This window comes from Hemitrygon akajei, chromosome 10 (genome assembly GCF_048418815.1).
Source record: "Hemitrygon akajei chromosome 10, sHemAka1.3, whole genome shotgun sequence".
NCBI lineage: Eukaryota > Metazoa > Chordata > Chondrichthyes > Myliobatiformes > Dasyatidae > Hemitrygon > Hemitrygon akajei.
The window spans coordinates 40,595,552-40,609,112 of NC_133133.1; the positions used below are offsets into that span (position 1 = coordinate 40,595,552).

At 42.8% G+C, this 13,561-nt stretch overlaps 1 protein-coding gene across 1 annotated transcript in view; it reads right to left on the minus strand.

Moving 5' to 3' along the window:
* LOC140734317 (ras-related protein Rab-38-like) overlaps positions 1–10,829 on the minus strand; it is a 31,201-nt gene extending 20,372 nt beyond the window's left edge. Inside the window, exon 1 of the mRNA XM_073058114.1 lies at positions 10,421–10,829. Within this exon, the coding sequence (XP_072914215.1) occupies positions 10,421–10,622 (202 nt within the window). The 5' untranslated portion in view covers positions 10,623–10,829. The remainder of the gene's footprint in view (positions 1–10,420) is intronic.
* Positions 10,830–13,561: the final 2,732 nt, after the last annotated feature.

Here is a 13,561-nt window from a genome sequence, read left to right on the forward strand (position 1 = left end):
TGTCGGAAAGCATTGGGATTGTCAGGAATTACAGAGACAGAAAGGAGAACTGGAATTCATTCCTTAGCTGTCGGTTTCTGCTGAAGATGATTTGTTTATCTGCGACTGGTTGCTAGGTACCCATGTTCTGAAATCCTTTGTTTATAAATCCTTTGCAATTTGGAAATCTTATCCAGTAGTAATCCTCTCAGTTTTAAATGCATGTCAAGAACTATTTGTCCAAATTAAAGCACACATCATTAAAAATAAAATAAATTGTGTTTAACCTGCTTCATTAGCTGGAAGTATCTCCTCCTTGGGAGGGAAGGGGATCCCACCAAAGAGTGGGCATTGGCAGCTAGACTTCACCACAGAAACTAGACGGGAGAAAGAGCTCATCTTTCAAGCCCAAGTTGATAGAGCAGAACCTCACTATGATTAGGGTACCCTTGGATACCTACATTGGATAGGGCTTAAAATCTCATTTTTTAATTCAAAATTTTGCAGACAGTGAACCCTACACCATCAGACATTTGCTAAAAGTTCACATTTCCACCATACATTAAAGTAAAACTAGCAAAACCTGGAGTTTCCCTAAAGGAAAAGGAACAGAAGTAGTTGAACCATCTTTGGTTTTCAAGACCTGGTCACAAGTTTGAGATAGGATGAACAGGGAAATGCAGTACAAGTACAGGCACGCATTCGTACTTGCCTCCTGCAGAACACAGTTTCATTACTTCTGCTCCCATTTCCTACCCCTGCCATCCGTTTCATCTTGTCTCCGACTCTGTGCTTGCTTTGTGCATTTGTTTCCATCACAGGACAGATGATGGTATGGATAGCTAATAGACTTCCAACACTAACAATTCCCTAACTACCCTTCATCTTACCATGCTTTCTGTCAGAAGAATTCTATTCTCCCCATTTCTGTTTTTAATTACTCTGATGAGAATTTTTGTACAGGAACCTCCAAAATTCTTCCTGAACTATGGTTTCTCCTCTTCATTACACGTCATCCATTTCCTGCGGCTCTGCTCTCAGACCTTCTCCTCGGGGCAGGGGCAGCACGGCAGTCAACGCCTCCCATCCTCAACCTTCTCTGCAATTATTGCCATATTCAAAGAGGTGTCACCATCAGACACATCATTCCCTGCTCCTCCCTTTTAAACACATGGCATGAATCTTTCACTTTACGACTCTTTGGTCCATTTTTCCATCCCCACTACCCACCTCCAACTTCAGGTGATGCAACACACATCCTTTCACCTCTTCCTTCATATTTGGGAGCCTTTCTACTAGATGAAGAATAATTCATTTTAATCTTTTAATCCAGTATACTGCATTCAGGTAACAAAATTCTGGAGGAACACAGCAGGCCAGGCAGTATCTGTGAAAAAGAGTGAATAGTTGACTTTCATCAAGACTTAAGTCTTCACGACATGGTCTCCTCTATATTGGTGTTTGGGGGTTGGGGGGGCATGCAAGAAGAGAAACAGATACAGACCAGGAAATTGCTTTTGTAACATCTGCATCCAGTCAACACACACTTTAGAAGACCAACAACAAATCTAAAGTGCTCCCAAGTACAGAAGAATAGCTTTGCCCTCAAACATTGGAATACAAAGATTCTCTGTTCCAATTGCTGGTTTATAATCTGGGCATTCTGATGGACGTAGGTTTCGATCACAGGAAGCAATTGGTGCTACTGACCTTCTCATAATATAGCAGCATCCGAAGTCTTATCTACAAACGTTTGTAAATACAATGCATTGAAGAAGGCTGCTTCTTCAAGCTGATCACAAGGTCCACGATCATGTCACCACATCATCAGATGACACAACTGTTATCCCATCAAAATCTAATGTAATATTTTCATTTTGAAACTGGAATCAAAATTGAATTTAGCTCAAAAAGGTCATACAACACAAGCAAGACGTTCTGCAAAAGCTGGAAACATTGAGCAACACAAACTGCGGGAGAAACCGAGCAAGTCAGGCAGCATCTCGAGGGGAATAAGCATTCAATGTTTTGGGCTTAGATCCTCAAGGTCAATAGCCCAAAACGTTAACCGCTTGTTCCCCTCCACAGATACGGCCCGGCATCCTCCACATGGTGTGTCATTTCAGATGAACCCTTGTTAAATATTCTTTCCTCTTTTACCAACCTGCCAAAAATAAAATTGAAGCCCTGTCATGTCCCCTATCTAAATGTTGTTGTAAAGGAGAGATAAATTCAAGTAAACTATGGCACAAGTAGATGTGCCATGTAGAAACGTACAAACTGAAGATTCATTGAGTGCTTAACCTTGTGCAAATGCTGTTTGGGATTCACCCTTGCCCACAAAGTTGATGCAATAAGATTTCATTCACATTGACAAAGAGCCTGTACTTAGAGTACAGCTGTAAGTCAATCCCCCCCCCCCCCCCCCAAACCAGTCATCTCAGATTAGTTATTTATAGGTAACACAGCAATGAAAATTACATGCAAACATGGTCAGGGATTCGCTACAGAAATAGGCCATTCAGTCAAATTCAAGATTGTTGTTGAATGCTGAGTTGCTCCAGCGTTTTGTGTGTGCTGCTCAAGATTGTTTGCTGTCATTCTTCAGTACACAAAGGTGTAAAGAACAAAATGATTGTTACTCCTGATCTGATGCAGCGTTAAATAAAAGTTTTTTAAAAAAGCAAACCTATAAAGCACGATGTACAAGTAACTTGTATAGACTGATTGTATGTATATAGTGACTCTAGGTGATGTGTATGCAGTGGCGGTGGCGGGGTATGTTAATGGACTCGGGGAAAGTAACTGTTTGGATCTGGTGGTCCTGATGCGGATGCTGCATAGCCTCTTCCCTGATGGCAGCAGGACAAACAGCCCGTAAGCTGGGTAGGTGAGATCCTCATGATATTGCTGGCCTTTTTCTGATACCTTTCTGTATACGTTCTTGTTGTTAGGTAGGCAGATGCCAGTGATGTGTTGGGCAGTTTTAATTACCCATTGTAAAGCCCTCCTGTCCACCACAATGCTGTTTCTGTACCACACAGTGATGCAACAGGTTAGGATGCTCTCAACCATGCATCTGTAGACAGTCATGAGTATTGGTGTGCATAGTACAGCTCTCTTTAGCCTCCTTAGAAAGTAGAGGCATTGCTGAGCTTTCTCAACTGTGGAGAACGTGACTGGGACTATGGGAGCTGGGGCAAGATGTTTAAAACCATTCAATTTTCACTGCTGTGTCACTGATGTGAAGAGGGGTGCAAATGCCCCCTCAGGAGTGTTATTGAAGCCAATAACAACTTCCTCAATGTCAACAAGACAAAGGAGGAAGTTATTTCCCTGGTACCAGACAGGCTCTTTCACTTCCTGTGTTGGCTCTCTCATCAACGTTGGTGATGAGCCCCACCACCGTCATATCAGTGAACTTGGCAAATGATTGCCAGGCATTTGGCTATACAGTCACAGGCAAGTGGAGCATTTTTGGTTTCTGGGTGTCAGGGCCAGGTGCACGACAGACACTGTGGCATCTGTCATAGAGTGGTTCTGTCAGTACGTGCATTGGCGAGTGTCTGATATGGCAGGAATGGAGATTTTGATGCGTGCCATTACCAGCTGTTCAAAGCACTTCACAATGACTGCCAAGCCGTAGTAATTTTGTTCCGAAGCTGTAGAGTTCTTTGGTACCGGGATGGTGGTGGCTGATTTGAAGCATGTGGGTAGAGCTGCCTGAATAGTAAGGACTGATGATGTCAGTGAAGACGTCAAAGAGCTGGTGTGCACACTCCTGAGTATTGGGAGTATACTGACCATCCATCACCCATTTTCACTAAACCTACATTAATCTTTGGTTTTGTTTTTAATATTTCCCCCAAATTCTCATCAACTCCCAAGATTCTACAATTTAGCTACAAATTTTAGGCAAATTAGCGGTGAATTAACCCACCAACACATCTTTGTTAAAACAAAGAAAAGTAGAGTTCCAAAGGAAACATCCTAAGTGATTTAATGCTAAATACATGAGCTGCTAACCACTTTCATTCTTTCTGTATCTGCTTTGCTAGCAACTTCACCGTTCCAACTCATACCTATTCCGACATTTCAGGTCTGTCTAGTTGTAACACCCAAATATGGCCGTGGCTGTTGTAAGCAAATATTTTAAACCATCTAAGCAAAATTGTAATGCAATCAACAAAATTTGCATTCAGTCACACACAGCCTGGGTGGATTAAAGGTTTATGGTTTCCAAGAGACTGCACCCAATTTACAAAAGAGATCTACGATCTTTTAAGTACATAACAACTTGGATGTTATCAGAGCTCACGTTATAATGAGGATTACATTATCTTAAAGTGGTAATTCTATCGATATTGTTCAATATTTGTCATGGATCATGTTTCCAGGAGCCACTAAGAAAAGCTTGATAGGTCTGCCAAACTCTTTCAACAACTGTGTGAAGCAGACAGCAACACAGACAAAATGCTGGGGAAACTCAGGCCAGGCAGCATCAATGGAAAAGAGTAAACAGTCGACGTTTCAGGTCAAGACCTTTCCCTCAGGAATAGAAAGAGAAGTCAGAGTAAGAAGGGGGAGGGAGGAAGTACAAGGTGGTAGGTGAAAGGTAAAACAAGGAGAAGGGGAGGGGATGAAGCAAAAAGCTGGGAAGTGGATTGGTATACAAGGGCCAGAGAAGGGGGAGATCTGATAGGAGAGAGTAGATGGTGAAGGAGGGTCTGGGTAGTCTCCAACCTGATGACATGAACATCGATTTGTCAAACTTCTGGTAACTGCCCACACCCCCTCCCCTTCATTTCTGTTTCCCCCTCTCACCTCATCTCCTTACCTGCCCATCGCCTCCCTCTGGTGTTCCTCCCCCTTCCCTTTCTTCCACGGTCGACCGTCCTCTGTCAGGTTCCCCTTTCTCCAACCCTTTCACTAAATCAACTTCCCAGCTCTTTACTTCATCCTCTCTCCCAGTTTCACTATCAGCTTGTACTTTCTCCAACCTTCTCACTCTGACTTCACTTCCTTCCCAATCCTGATGAAGGGCCTCAGCCCAAAAACATCAACTGTCCTCTTTGTCCATAGCATGCCCAGCCTGCCGAGTTCCTCCAGCATTTCGTCCATGTTGTTTTGGATTTCCAAGATCTGCAGATAGATTTTTTGTGTGTTTGTGAAGCAGACAGAAAGATGGGATAAGGCAGCATTCTGCACCCAATTACTTGCAACTACAGTTTTGCACTCTGGACATCTTCAGAAAATCTTAGTATTTTTACCATTATAATGACCACTAAAAAAATGAATACAAAAAGTGGAGTACATCTCAACAATAATTGCACTATTCACTGCTAGCTACAGAAGCACAAATATCCAAGATAAACTGTGTTACAGCACTGAACTGTTAAAAGTTGCCGCTCTTTAGACAAGTCATTGAAGTTTCCTACTCTCACCTTGCTCATCTGACACCAATCATTGCCATATACAATGACAGTAGAAAGATTTTCCATGCAACTTCATAAGGTTCAATCCCAAATTTAACCTAGTCCCTCAATTCAGAACAGGCTTTAGGAAACTGTAGGTTTAATGTATTAATTCTAGTTGTTACATCACAGGTATTGCATCAGATAAGCTACTCGTATTCCATAGCAATCCTTGTACCCTGTCCCCCAACCCTCAATTTCACATCCCGCTAACAGCTGTGGAATTTCAATTTAGTTTACATTTGAAATTGGAAAGGAACTTCTAATAATCATGAAACTACCAAATCATTGCAAAAAACCGAGTGCATTTGGTAATGTTCTTCAGGAGGAAGATATCTGCTACCCTTGTACTGTTTGGACAATTTCACTGGGTGAGACATGAATGAAGCAGGGAAGAAAGTGGACCTGAATCTGGTTATACTGATAACATGGAACGAAGCCCCTTTGCCACTTGACTTTTCACCCAACCTTAATTTTTAGAATAGGGTTCCAAACTTCTTTCACATGCAAAAATAAGTATTTCCCGACAAGCCTACCCAGTGCTCCCCATTCTGGAGATCTCAAAGAACAGAAATACATCGACGAATTATTAATCCATACTTTCAAAATCTAGGAAAATTTGTTTGATTTGCATCCAAAAAACAGTCTCACCACTATTGAAGCCCAAAAATCCCACTTATATTTGCAATACCAACGTACAGACATTCTGAAGGCTGATTATCTTTGATCTTACAACATTCCTTCCAACAACCGTCCTAGGAAGAACTCTTCAAAAGAGTCCAGTGCCAGGCTGCAAGCAGAGGGTTTGCTGCAACTGAGAGGCTGGGATACCATTACCCTTGTCACTGCCACCTGATGGAACAATTTGTAAGAGGAAAGCAGAGAGCATGGCTTTTGTGACGCTTTCTCCTAACATGTATTGATATTTTACTTCCTCCTGTATAAAAATGTCAATTACCTTTTTTTTTAAAAAAATTTAGAGTGCAGGCAAACCAACCTAAGGGGGGTGTAAGAGAAGTCTACCATATGCTCCAGAATATCAAGCATGCTCACAGCTAACACAAAGCAAAATATAGACCTGTAACACTTGCCAATACACAACCATTATTTTGCACTCTTCAGCAGCTTGAAAGTCAGTCATTGCAAAACCTCTCATCAGTAATAATCTAAAATTCCTTTTAGGGGATTGCAATGACTTCAATTGTGACTAACTTCCCGAGACACATTTGAAGTACTTTCTATTGATCTAAAGGGCGGAATTTTTTTTTGTTTAAAGAATCATGTTACAAAAAGATATAGCCTGGAGACACCAGTAGTTCCAGGAGTAACTGCTGGCAGGAGATTGCAGACCAAGTGTCTTCACCCCCTTTCCAGCTAACACAATAATCCCGATCCTATTTGAAATTTACTTTTCCCCCTTCCCTTTGCATCCTGGCTAATTACATAATCTACAGGAATTTACTGTGATGCTGTAATTATCTACAAGCTGCTTTGGGATGGATAATGGAGGATGCTGCAAGTACCATTTTCTGGATCCAGCATCTTCACTGAAAATTGAATCCCGGATAGATCTAGTTAGTGAAAAACTCAAAATAGATGCAGGTTTAAAACCCAGCATGCTGCAGGACCCTTCCTATATAATACCTGGGGGATTCCAAACTCAAATGAATAGGCAGGAAGATGTCATTGCTAGTGATGCAGACTCTGTTCACATTAAAGCAAGAAAATCCTTTACAACTCTAGGTGTCTCCAATAGCTCCATCCTGGGCACCTTCAGTTGCTTTAATGACCTTCCTTCCATGACAACATTGGGGGGGGGGGGGCAGGTGATGAAAACTGCTGCTGGGACAATGGATCACATCTTTGTTTTATTTCCAAATCTGCAGAAAATGCTCTGTAGATTCAGCTACATCGAGATCTTAAGATTCAGAAATCTTATGGGATGTGCAGCACGAGTTTACTTGCCATTTAACTGTTATAACCATCTCCAATAAACATGAGTTTAAACATTTGCCTTTAAAATTTGGTGGCAAAACCATGGTGATCTTGGGGTATACATAAGGAGTAAAGTTTATGCATAATAAAATTTGACAAGACATTGGAGTTATGGGCAAGGGAACCTAGTTGCAGGCGGAATTTTAGAGGATAAAGCAACAAAGTTTGGGAAGCAGAAGTTAGTTTAGAAAAATAGGGGTGCTTTAAGAAAAATAAGGTTTGAAAAGGAAAAGAATCACTTGAGAGTATGAGGTGGTCAGCCTACACAGATTACCAAGCACGTGCCAGTTTCAGAATGTCATCACAAGAACTTCAGTACACCTTTATGACATTTTCCTGTACACACGAGATCTTATTTAGAAAATGGATTTAATTTTAGAACACCAAAATCCCTAAAACTTTTGAGACATGTTTAATTTTCCCATTTTAACAAATCGAACAGTTCAAAACAGAATTTGTTCAGGGCATCAAGAATGTGAACTCAAATCTTTTCTTGCCCCACACAATTTTCACCCTGAAACATGCCACCCAGAATCAGGGCAAATCCTGGCGTTTGGGGTGGTGATGCAAAACTCCACAAGTCTTTCAGCTCATTCTGGAAGCAACTGGTTGAAACTAGAACCAAAACGCCAACTGAAACAGAGGCAAGGGAACAATGGCCTTTAAATTACATTGTCTCTTGGAGCTTTTAGAGTGTCAGAGTTCCACATTATGTAATTTGTCCATAAGCCATTCATGCAAAAAAGTAAATTTGCATAGTAATTCCCAAATTCCAACAGGTGCTCCAAATTGGAACATTCAACATGAAAAGTGTTCTGCGTATTTGCTGCTTTTTCCAAAGCTCGCATCTCATTATAGAAATTTGCTTTAACTTCACTCATGTGGCTGCAGGTGACACTCAAGAGAATTGGCTGGATTCCTCCCCCCACCCCCAGCCAAAATGTGAGATAGCCACTTAAGATAAAAGACTGATTTAGAGTCCAAAACAGAACACGGGAATTGCAAATTATTTTTAAAATAGATTTAAAATGCTGTTCCCTCTACACAAATAACTCAGTGATGGAAAGGAAGATATTCCGTAGTATATGGCAACACCCAGTCCGTCACATCACTAGAATTACAGATCAGATAAAACCTTGCCAGAATAAAACTTTTGGAATTTTAGGGACCATTTTGAATTTAGCTTGCCCATGCCAATATCGTCATTGTGTAATCTCTGCCATGTGGTTCTTAAAGCATCACCTACCCATTCAAATGTTCGTGACACGAAGGAAATACATCCGGTGTTAGGCTAAAGCCTTGAATACTACACAATTACCAACCTAACATTATTAAAGAAGCCCATCCCATGGTAAGAGTTTAAGGATCAGAACAGACTGTACCGAACAATACCTTTTAAGGCTTGTCCATATAACTAGAATCAATTTTACAGTCAAATCCTTTGTGCATTTCCCTAGTAAATACACACACTCAAATCTGTTGAGCCATGCAGACTTGAATGTTCAGGTGCTCAACCAGCCTGGTAGGAATTGACAATTACCTCATAGCTTTGGTTTGGAGAGGAAGTGACCTGCTAACTTCAGACCTCCTCTAGGAGGCAAAACGGGGGGGAAGGGGGGGGAGAAGGGGGGGGAGAAGGGGGGGGAGAAGGGGGGGGAGAAGGGGGGGGAGAAGGGGGGGGAGAAGGGGGGGGAGAAGGGGGGGGAGAAGGGGGGGGAGAAGGGGGGGGAGAAGGGGGGGGAGAAGGGGGGGGAGAAGGGGGGGGGAGAGATCAAATGATTTACTGATCACCAAACCATCAAGCTCAAGGTTCATAGCTCCTGCCCTCAGCACAAGCAAAGTAGACTAAAGTGTAAAACCAAAATCCATGGATTCTCCAGTTCCTCTCCTAAAACATACTAAGAATACTTGGGGCATGAATGTCAAGGGTCAATCCGATATTACAACACTTATTGTACAAAGCAAATGGATTTTAAGCTTCTCATTTCCCATAATACTTCCAACCTTTCAAGTTCATAATGCTTCAGAAGACATTCCAAATAACGTGCACATAACAGAGGAAAAAAAAATTCAACAGCAATCACATCAAGTTCTTCCACATTTAGGCGTGTACGAGGGGAGAGGTCAGCAGTTGACGCCAGTCGCTGGTCCAAGGACATCCTAGCAGGGACGAAGGCTAAGGAAAGGCTAAAGCATTTGCCACCACCTCCATCCAGCCTGGGCCGCTGAGTGTTCGAGCCTAGCAAGGTCCTCTCGACCATAGGCGCCAATGCATTACGTAATATATGCAAGCTTATATGATCAACTTGAAGTATATCATAAATGTACACGACTTCGACAAACAGCTTGAGAATGCCATTTAGTTATCAAATCAGACACTGAAGGCATGCGCTCCAAAACTCGCCACGCCTCTAACCAAGCCGTACTGATATCAACACCTGGCTGTGTGGAAAATCGCTCAGGTATGTCCTGTCCACGGGACAGCAAATTAAATTTAATTACCGCCTACTCCCTATGTCTTAATTCGCAGCCTGAGGGGGCAGAAAAACGGCGGACGCTGAAATAAAGATGTGAATTTTCGCGGGTAGCTGCAAATTCGATGTCGCTATTTGTCGAGAAAGCGGCTTCAGAAATAATCACCCATCGCTCCTGCCGTCAGCTGGAAGGGCGAGAATGGATAAACAAGTCCTGGAATATCACGACTTCCAATCTCAGTCACCAACTTTCTGACTAATCTCAAAGTACAGAGATTAAGCAACAAACTCTTGTTCCAAGCCACTATGACTTACGCTATGTTTTAGCTTGCGGTAAGACTGTGCCACTGATTGCAACCAAAAAAAGGAAAGATTTTGATTCGGGGAGAATATCTGTTAAACTACTCATTTTCTGCCAAAAAAAAAACCCCACTCCGATTAGGTATGGACTCACGCACGGAGAATAGACAGTTAACCAGCCACGATACCCACTCTTACCTGCAATGTCCCAAAGCTGTAGTCTTACCACTGTATCTTCTTCCCAATTCAACACTTTCAGAGCGAAGTCCACGCCGATGGTGGCTCTGTAGTGGTGCGAGAAGATCTGATGAACGTACCGCTTAATAATGCTGGTCTTTCCAACACCCAGATCTCCAATCACTAATATTTTGAATAGATATTCTTTCTGAGCTTTCTCCATTGATACTCCAGCCAATCTCCCTGCTACTCCTCCCCCTTGTTCGCTGTCTTTAGACGCTCTATACTTGAACCCGTTTCAAACTCCCGAAAGAAACTTCACTGGCTATTAGCTACCGCGCATGCTCTCTATCAAGCAAGCATCTTCCACCGCCACTTCTCGCGCTCCGAAGAAATTAAAAGGGAAATATCTCCAACCAACGCCTTTGGGGTTTAATTGTCCGAGCACTTGTGATTCTGCAGTCACTTATCCGTTTTTATTAGCCCCTGATTGTTAAGTGTTAGTGCAACCCAACTGGGATACTTGCTCTCGCACAAATTATTTTCTCAAGTATTTTGGAAACTGAAGTTCCTTTTCTTGCTGCAGACGAAAATATCTGTTTAAGGGATGATGAAGCAGCATATTCGGGAAAAGAGGACACGTCAATCGTTGGAGATGGTGGGAGGAGTCCCATGTGGGTCATCAATAAGGGGCTGATAGTTTATTTTTAAGCTCTAACTTCTATGTACTGTCTTTGCCTTTTTGTCTCTCGCATCTTCACACACTTTCAACTTATTTAGATTTTTTTTTTAAAAGATCTTCCCATCCTCCCTTTCTCTTTAAATATTCGGCGTTTCAAAACTCTACGATCTCAAAAACCTTCCGATAGCGGAGGTTAGTTTATGTCTGAAGTATAGCCCATCCCACCTCCGACTGCGGAGCCTCAGCCTGCCATCTCACCGCTAATGGTCGCAGCCAAACACGTGAGATCATTAAAGACAGAACGCTCGAGTGGAGGAAATCCAGTTTATAGTTCCTGCACTCTCACGTGCTCTATTTATTGATCACGGGGTGAGCTTTTTTCCAGCGGGGAATCCAAGATCAGATAAGGAGTGGTCTAGTTAATACCCCCTTCTGCTGAATCCTCAAAACAATTTCTGATACCTCATTTTCTGTTCCACAGCCTGAAACTCCGGTTTTAATGATGACTTCCATAACATAACAGCACACACAAAATGCTGGAGGAACTCAGTCGGCCAGGCAGCATCCATGGAAACGACAAAACAGTCGACATTTCAGGCCAGGGCCCTTCATCTCAGCCCAAAACGTCGACTGTTTACTCTGCTGCCAGGCCTGCTGATTTTGTATGTGTTGCTTGGATTTCCAGCATCTGCAGATTGTCTCATCTTCATAACTTTATATTTCAGCTGCACTTTCCACATAAACGTGAGGAGGATTGGTAGGTATCTAGGGGAGGAAATGGTTTAATCTGAATGAAGTTGCTAGTTGCCCCTATTCAGTTCTCAGCCCTTCTTTGGAATCTGAGTAAATTTGGGGTACTGATTGTGGATGATCAGCCATGATCACAGTGAATGGTGGTGCTGGCCAGAAGGGCCGGATGGCCTACTCCTGCACCTATTGTCTATAAAACATAATGCATTCCAGTAAAGATGATGCTCAGCTGATGATAGGAGCAGTTGCATCTATGTCTGTGGTACCCACTGGTCTCAAGAGGCTTTAAGTTAGTCCATGGAAATTTGACAGGGAATGATGCCATTCCAGCATCACCCGGGGAAGGGGTGCGAGTATGGTGCTACCCAGTTGACCTTGTGCTCCCTGGATCAATGGATGCTCTGTCTGTACCCTCTGCTCCAAACTGTCCTCCTGCCCTACCTACAACTCTAACTCTCCAGAGCCCACGGATATAAGTTCTGAGGCAAGTGAGAGCAGAATTTTACATCGGTGATTCATTTCGGTGGTTAACAGGATAGATAGATGCTGGTGTATTTAATCCCATGGCCAAAATGCCTACAATATAGGGGTCACCTATTCAGAGTCACGACCAGGAACATTTCTTCATGGGTTGTGAGCCTTTTGAAGGTAGTTTTTTTTTATTGATGTGCACTGATCTGAAGAACTGGATGATGAGCTTTGATAGACAAAACTGGTTTGCAAAATCTACACTGGATTTTATTTTTGCATTGTGGCCAAGCGCGCTCTTGTGACAGAGGGGCAAGAAGGGTGTGAGTCGGCTGCTCTGCCGGGATCTGGAATCATAGCTCTTATGCGCTGCATTCGGATGAGTTGATGTGGATATCCTGGACAGGAATTCCACCCCTTTCCTCTTTTGCTCTCTGCTCCCCTCAGCTCCGATCTGAGGGCTGTGACTTCAGTCGGGTATGTCTGGCTCAATGTACCTCATGGAGCAATTTGAAAAATATTGTGCAGTACAACAAACATCAGGCCAGTGGCCTGCAGCATCATACCTCATGTGGCATAGTTCCCATAATGCCCTTCCCTTGGACATCGATGGCGTGGAGAGGGGAGGCTTGCAGCTTGGGCAACTGCCAGTCTTCCATAAAAAAAAACCCTGCCCAGGCTTGCGCCCTGGAAACTTTCCAAGGCGCAAACCCATGGTCTATCGAGACTAACAGAGGCCTACGTACAGTACCCATACCACACAGTCAGATCCATAAGCCCCTTCAGTGCAGAGTTTCTCACCCATTCATTTATTTTGATAGCTCAAGTGTGGTTGGTTGCTTATGTCATGTCAGCATAATCGTCCAGCTCTAATTGTCACTTCAGACACCGATCAACCTGAGCACGCCCGGACAGTACATCTCTTCCTGACGGACATTGATGAACCAGATCTATATGTTTTCTACAAAACTCCGTTAAGTTTCATGCCTTCCATTACTAAGAACATCTCTTTTAAACTTCAGATTTTATATATTTAATTTAAATTCTCCAGAATGATGGGATGTTTTTAGACAATGGCAAATAGTCTTGTAACATCACCACTATGCTACAGTACCTCTACTGACAGGGCTCGCTGTTGACATGCTGAAACAATGACTCGGTTGCTTTTATCACTTCTATGAGAGTTCGATAATATGAGAAGATCATGACAGTGCAGCACACAGAATGAAGACATTGTGAATGTGTGAGGGTATTGAAGCTGT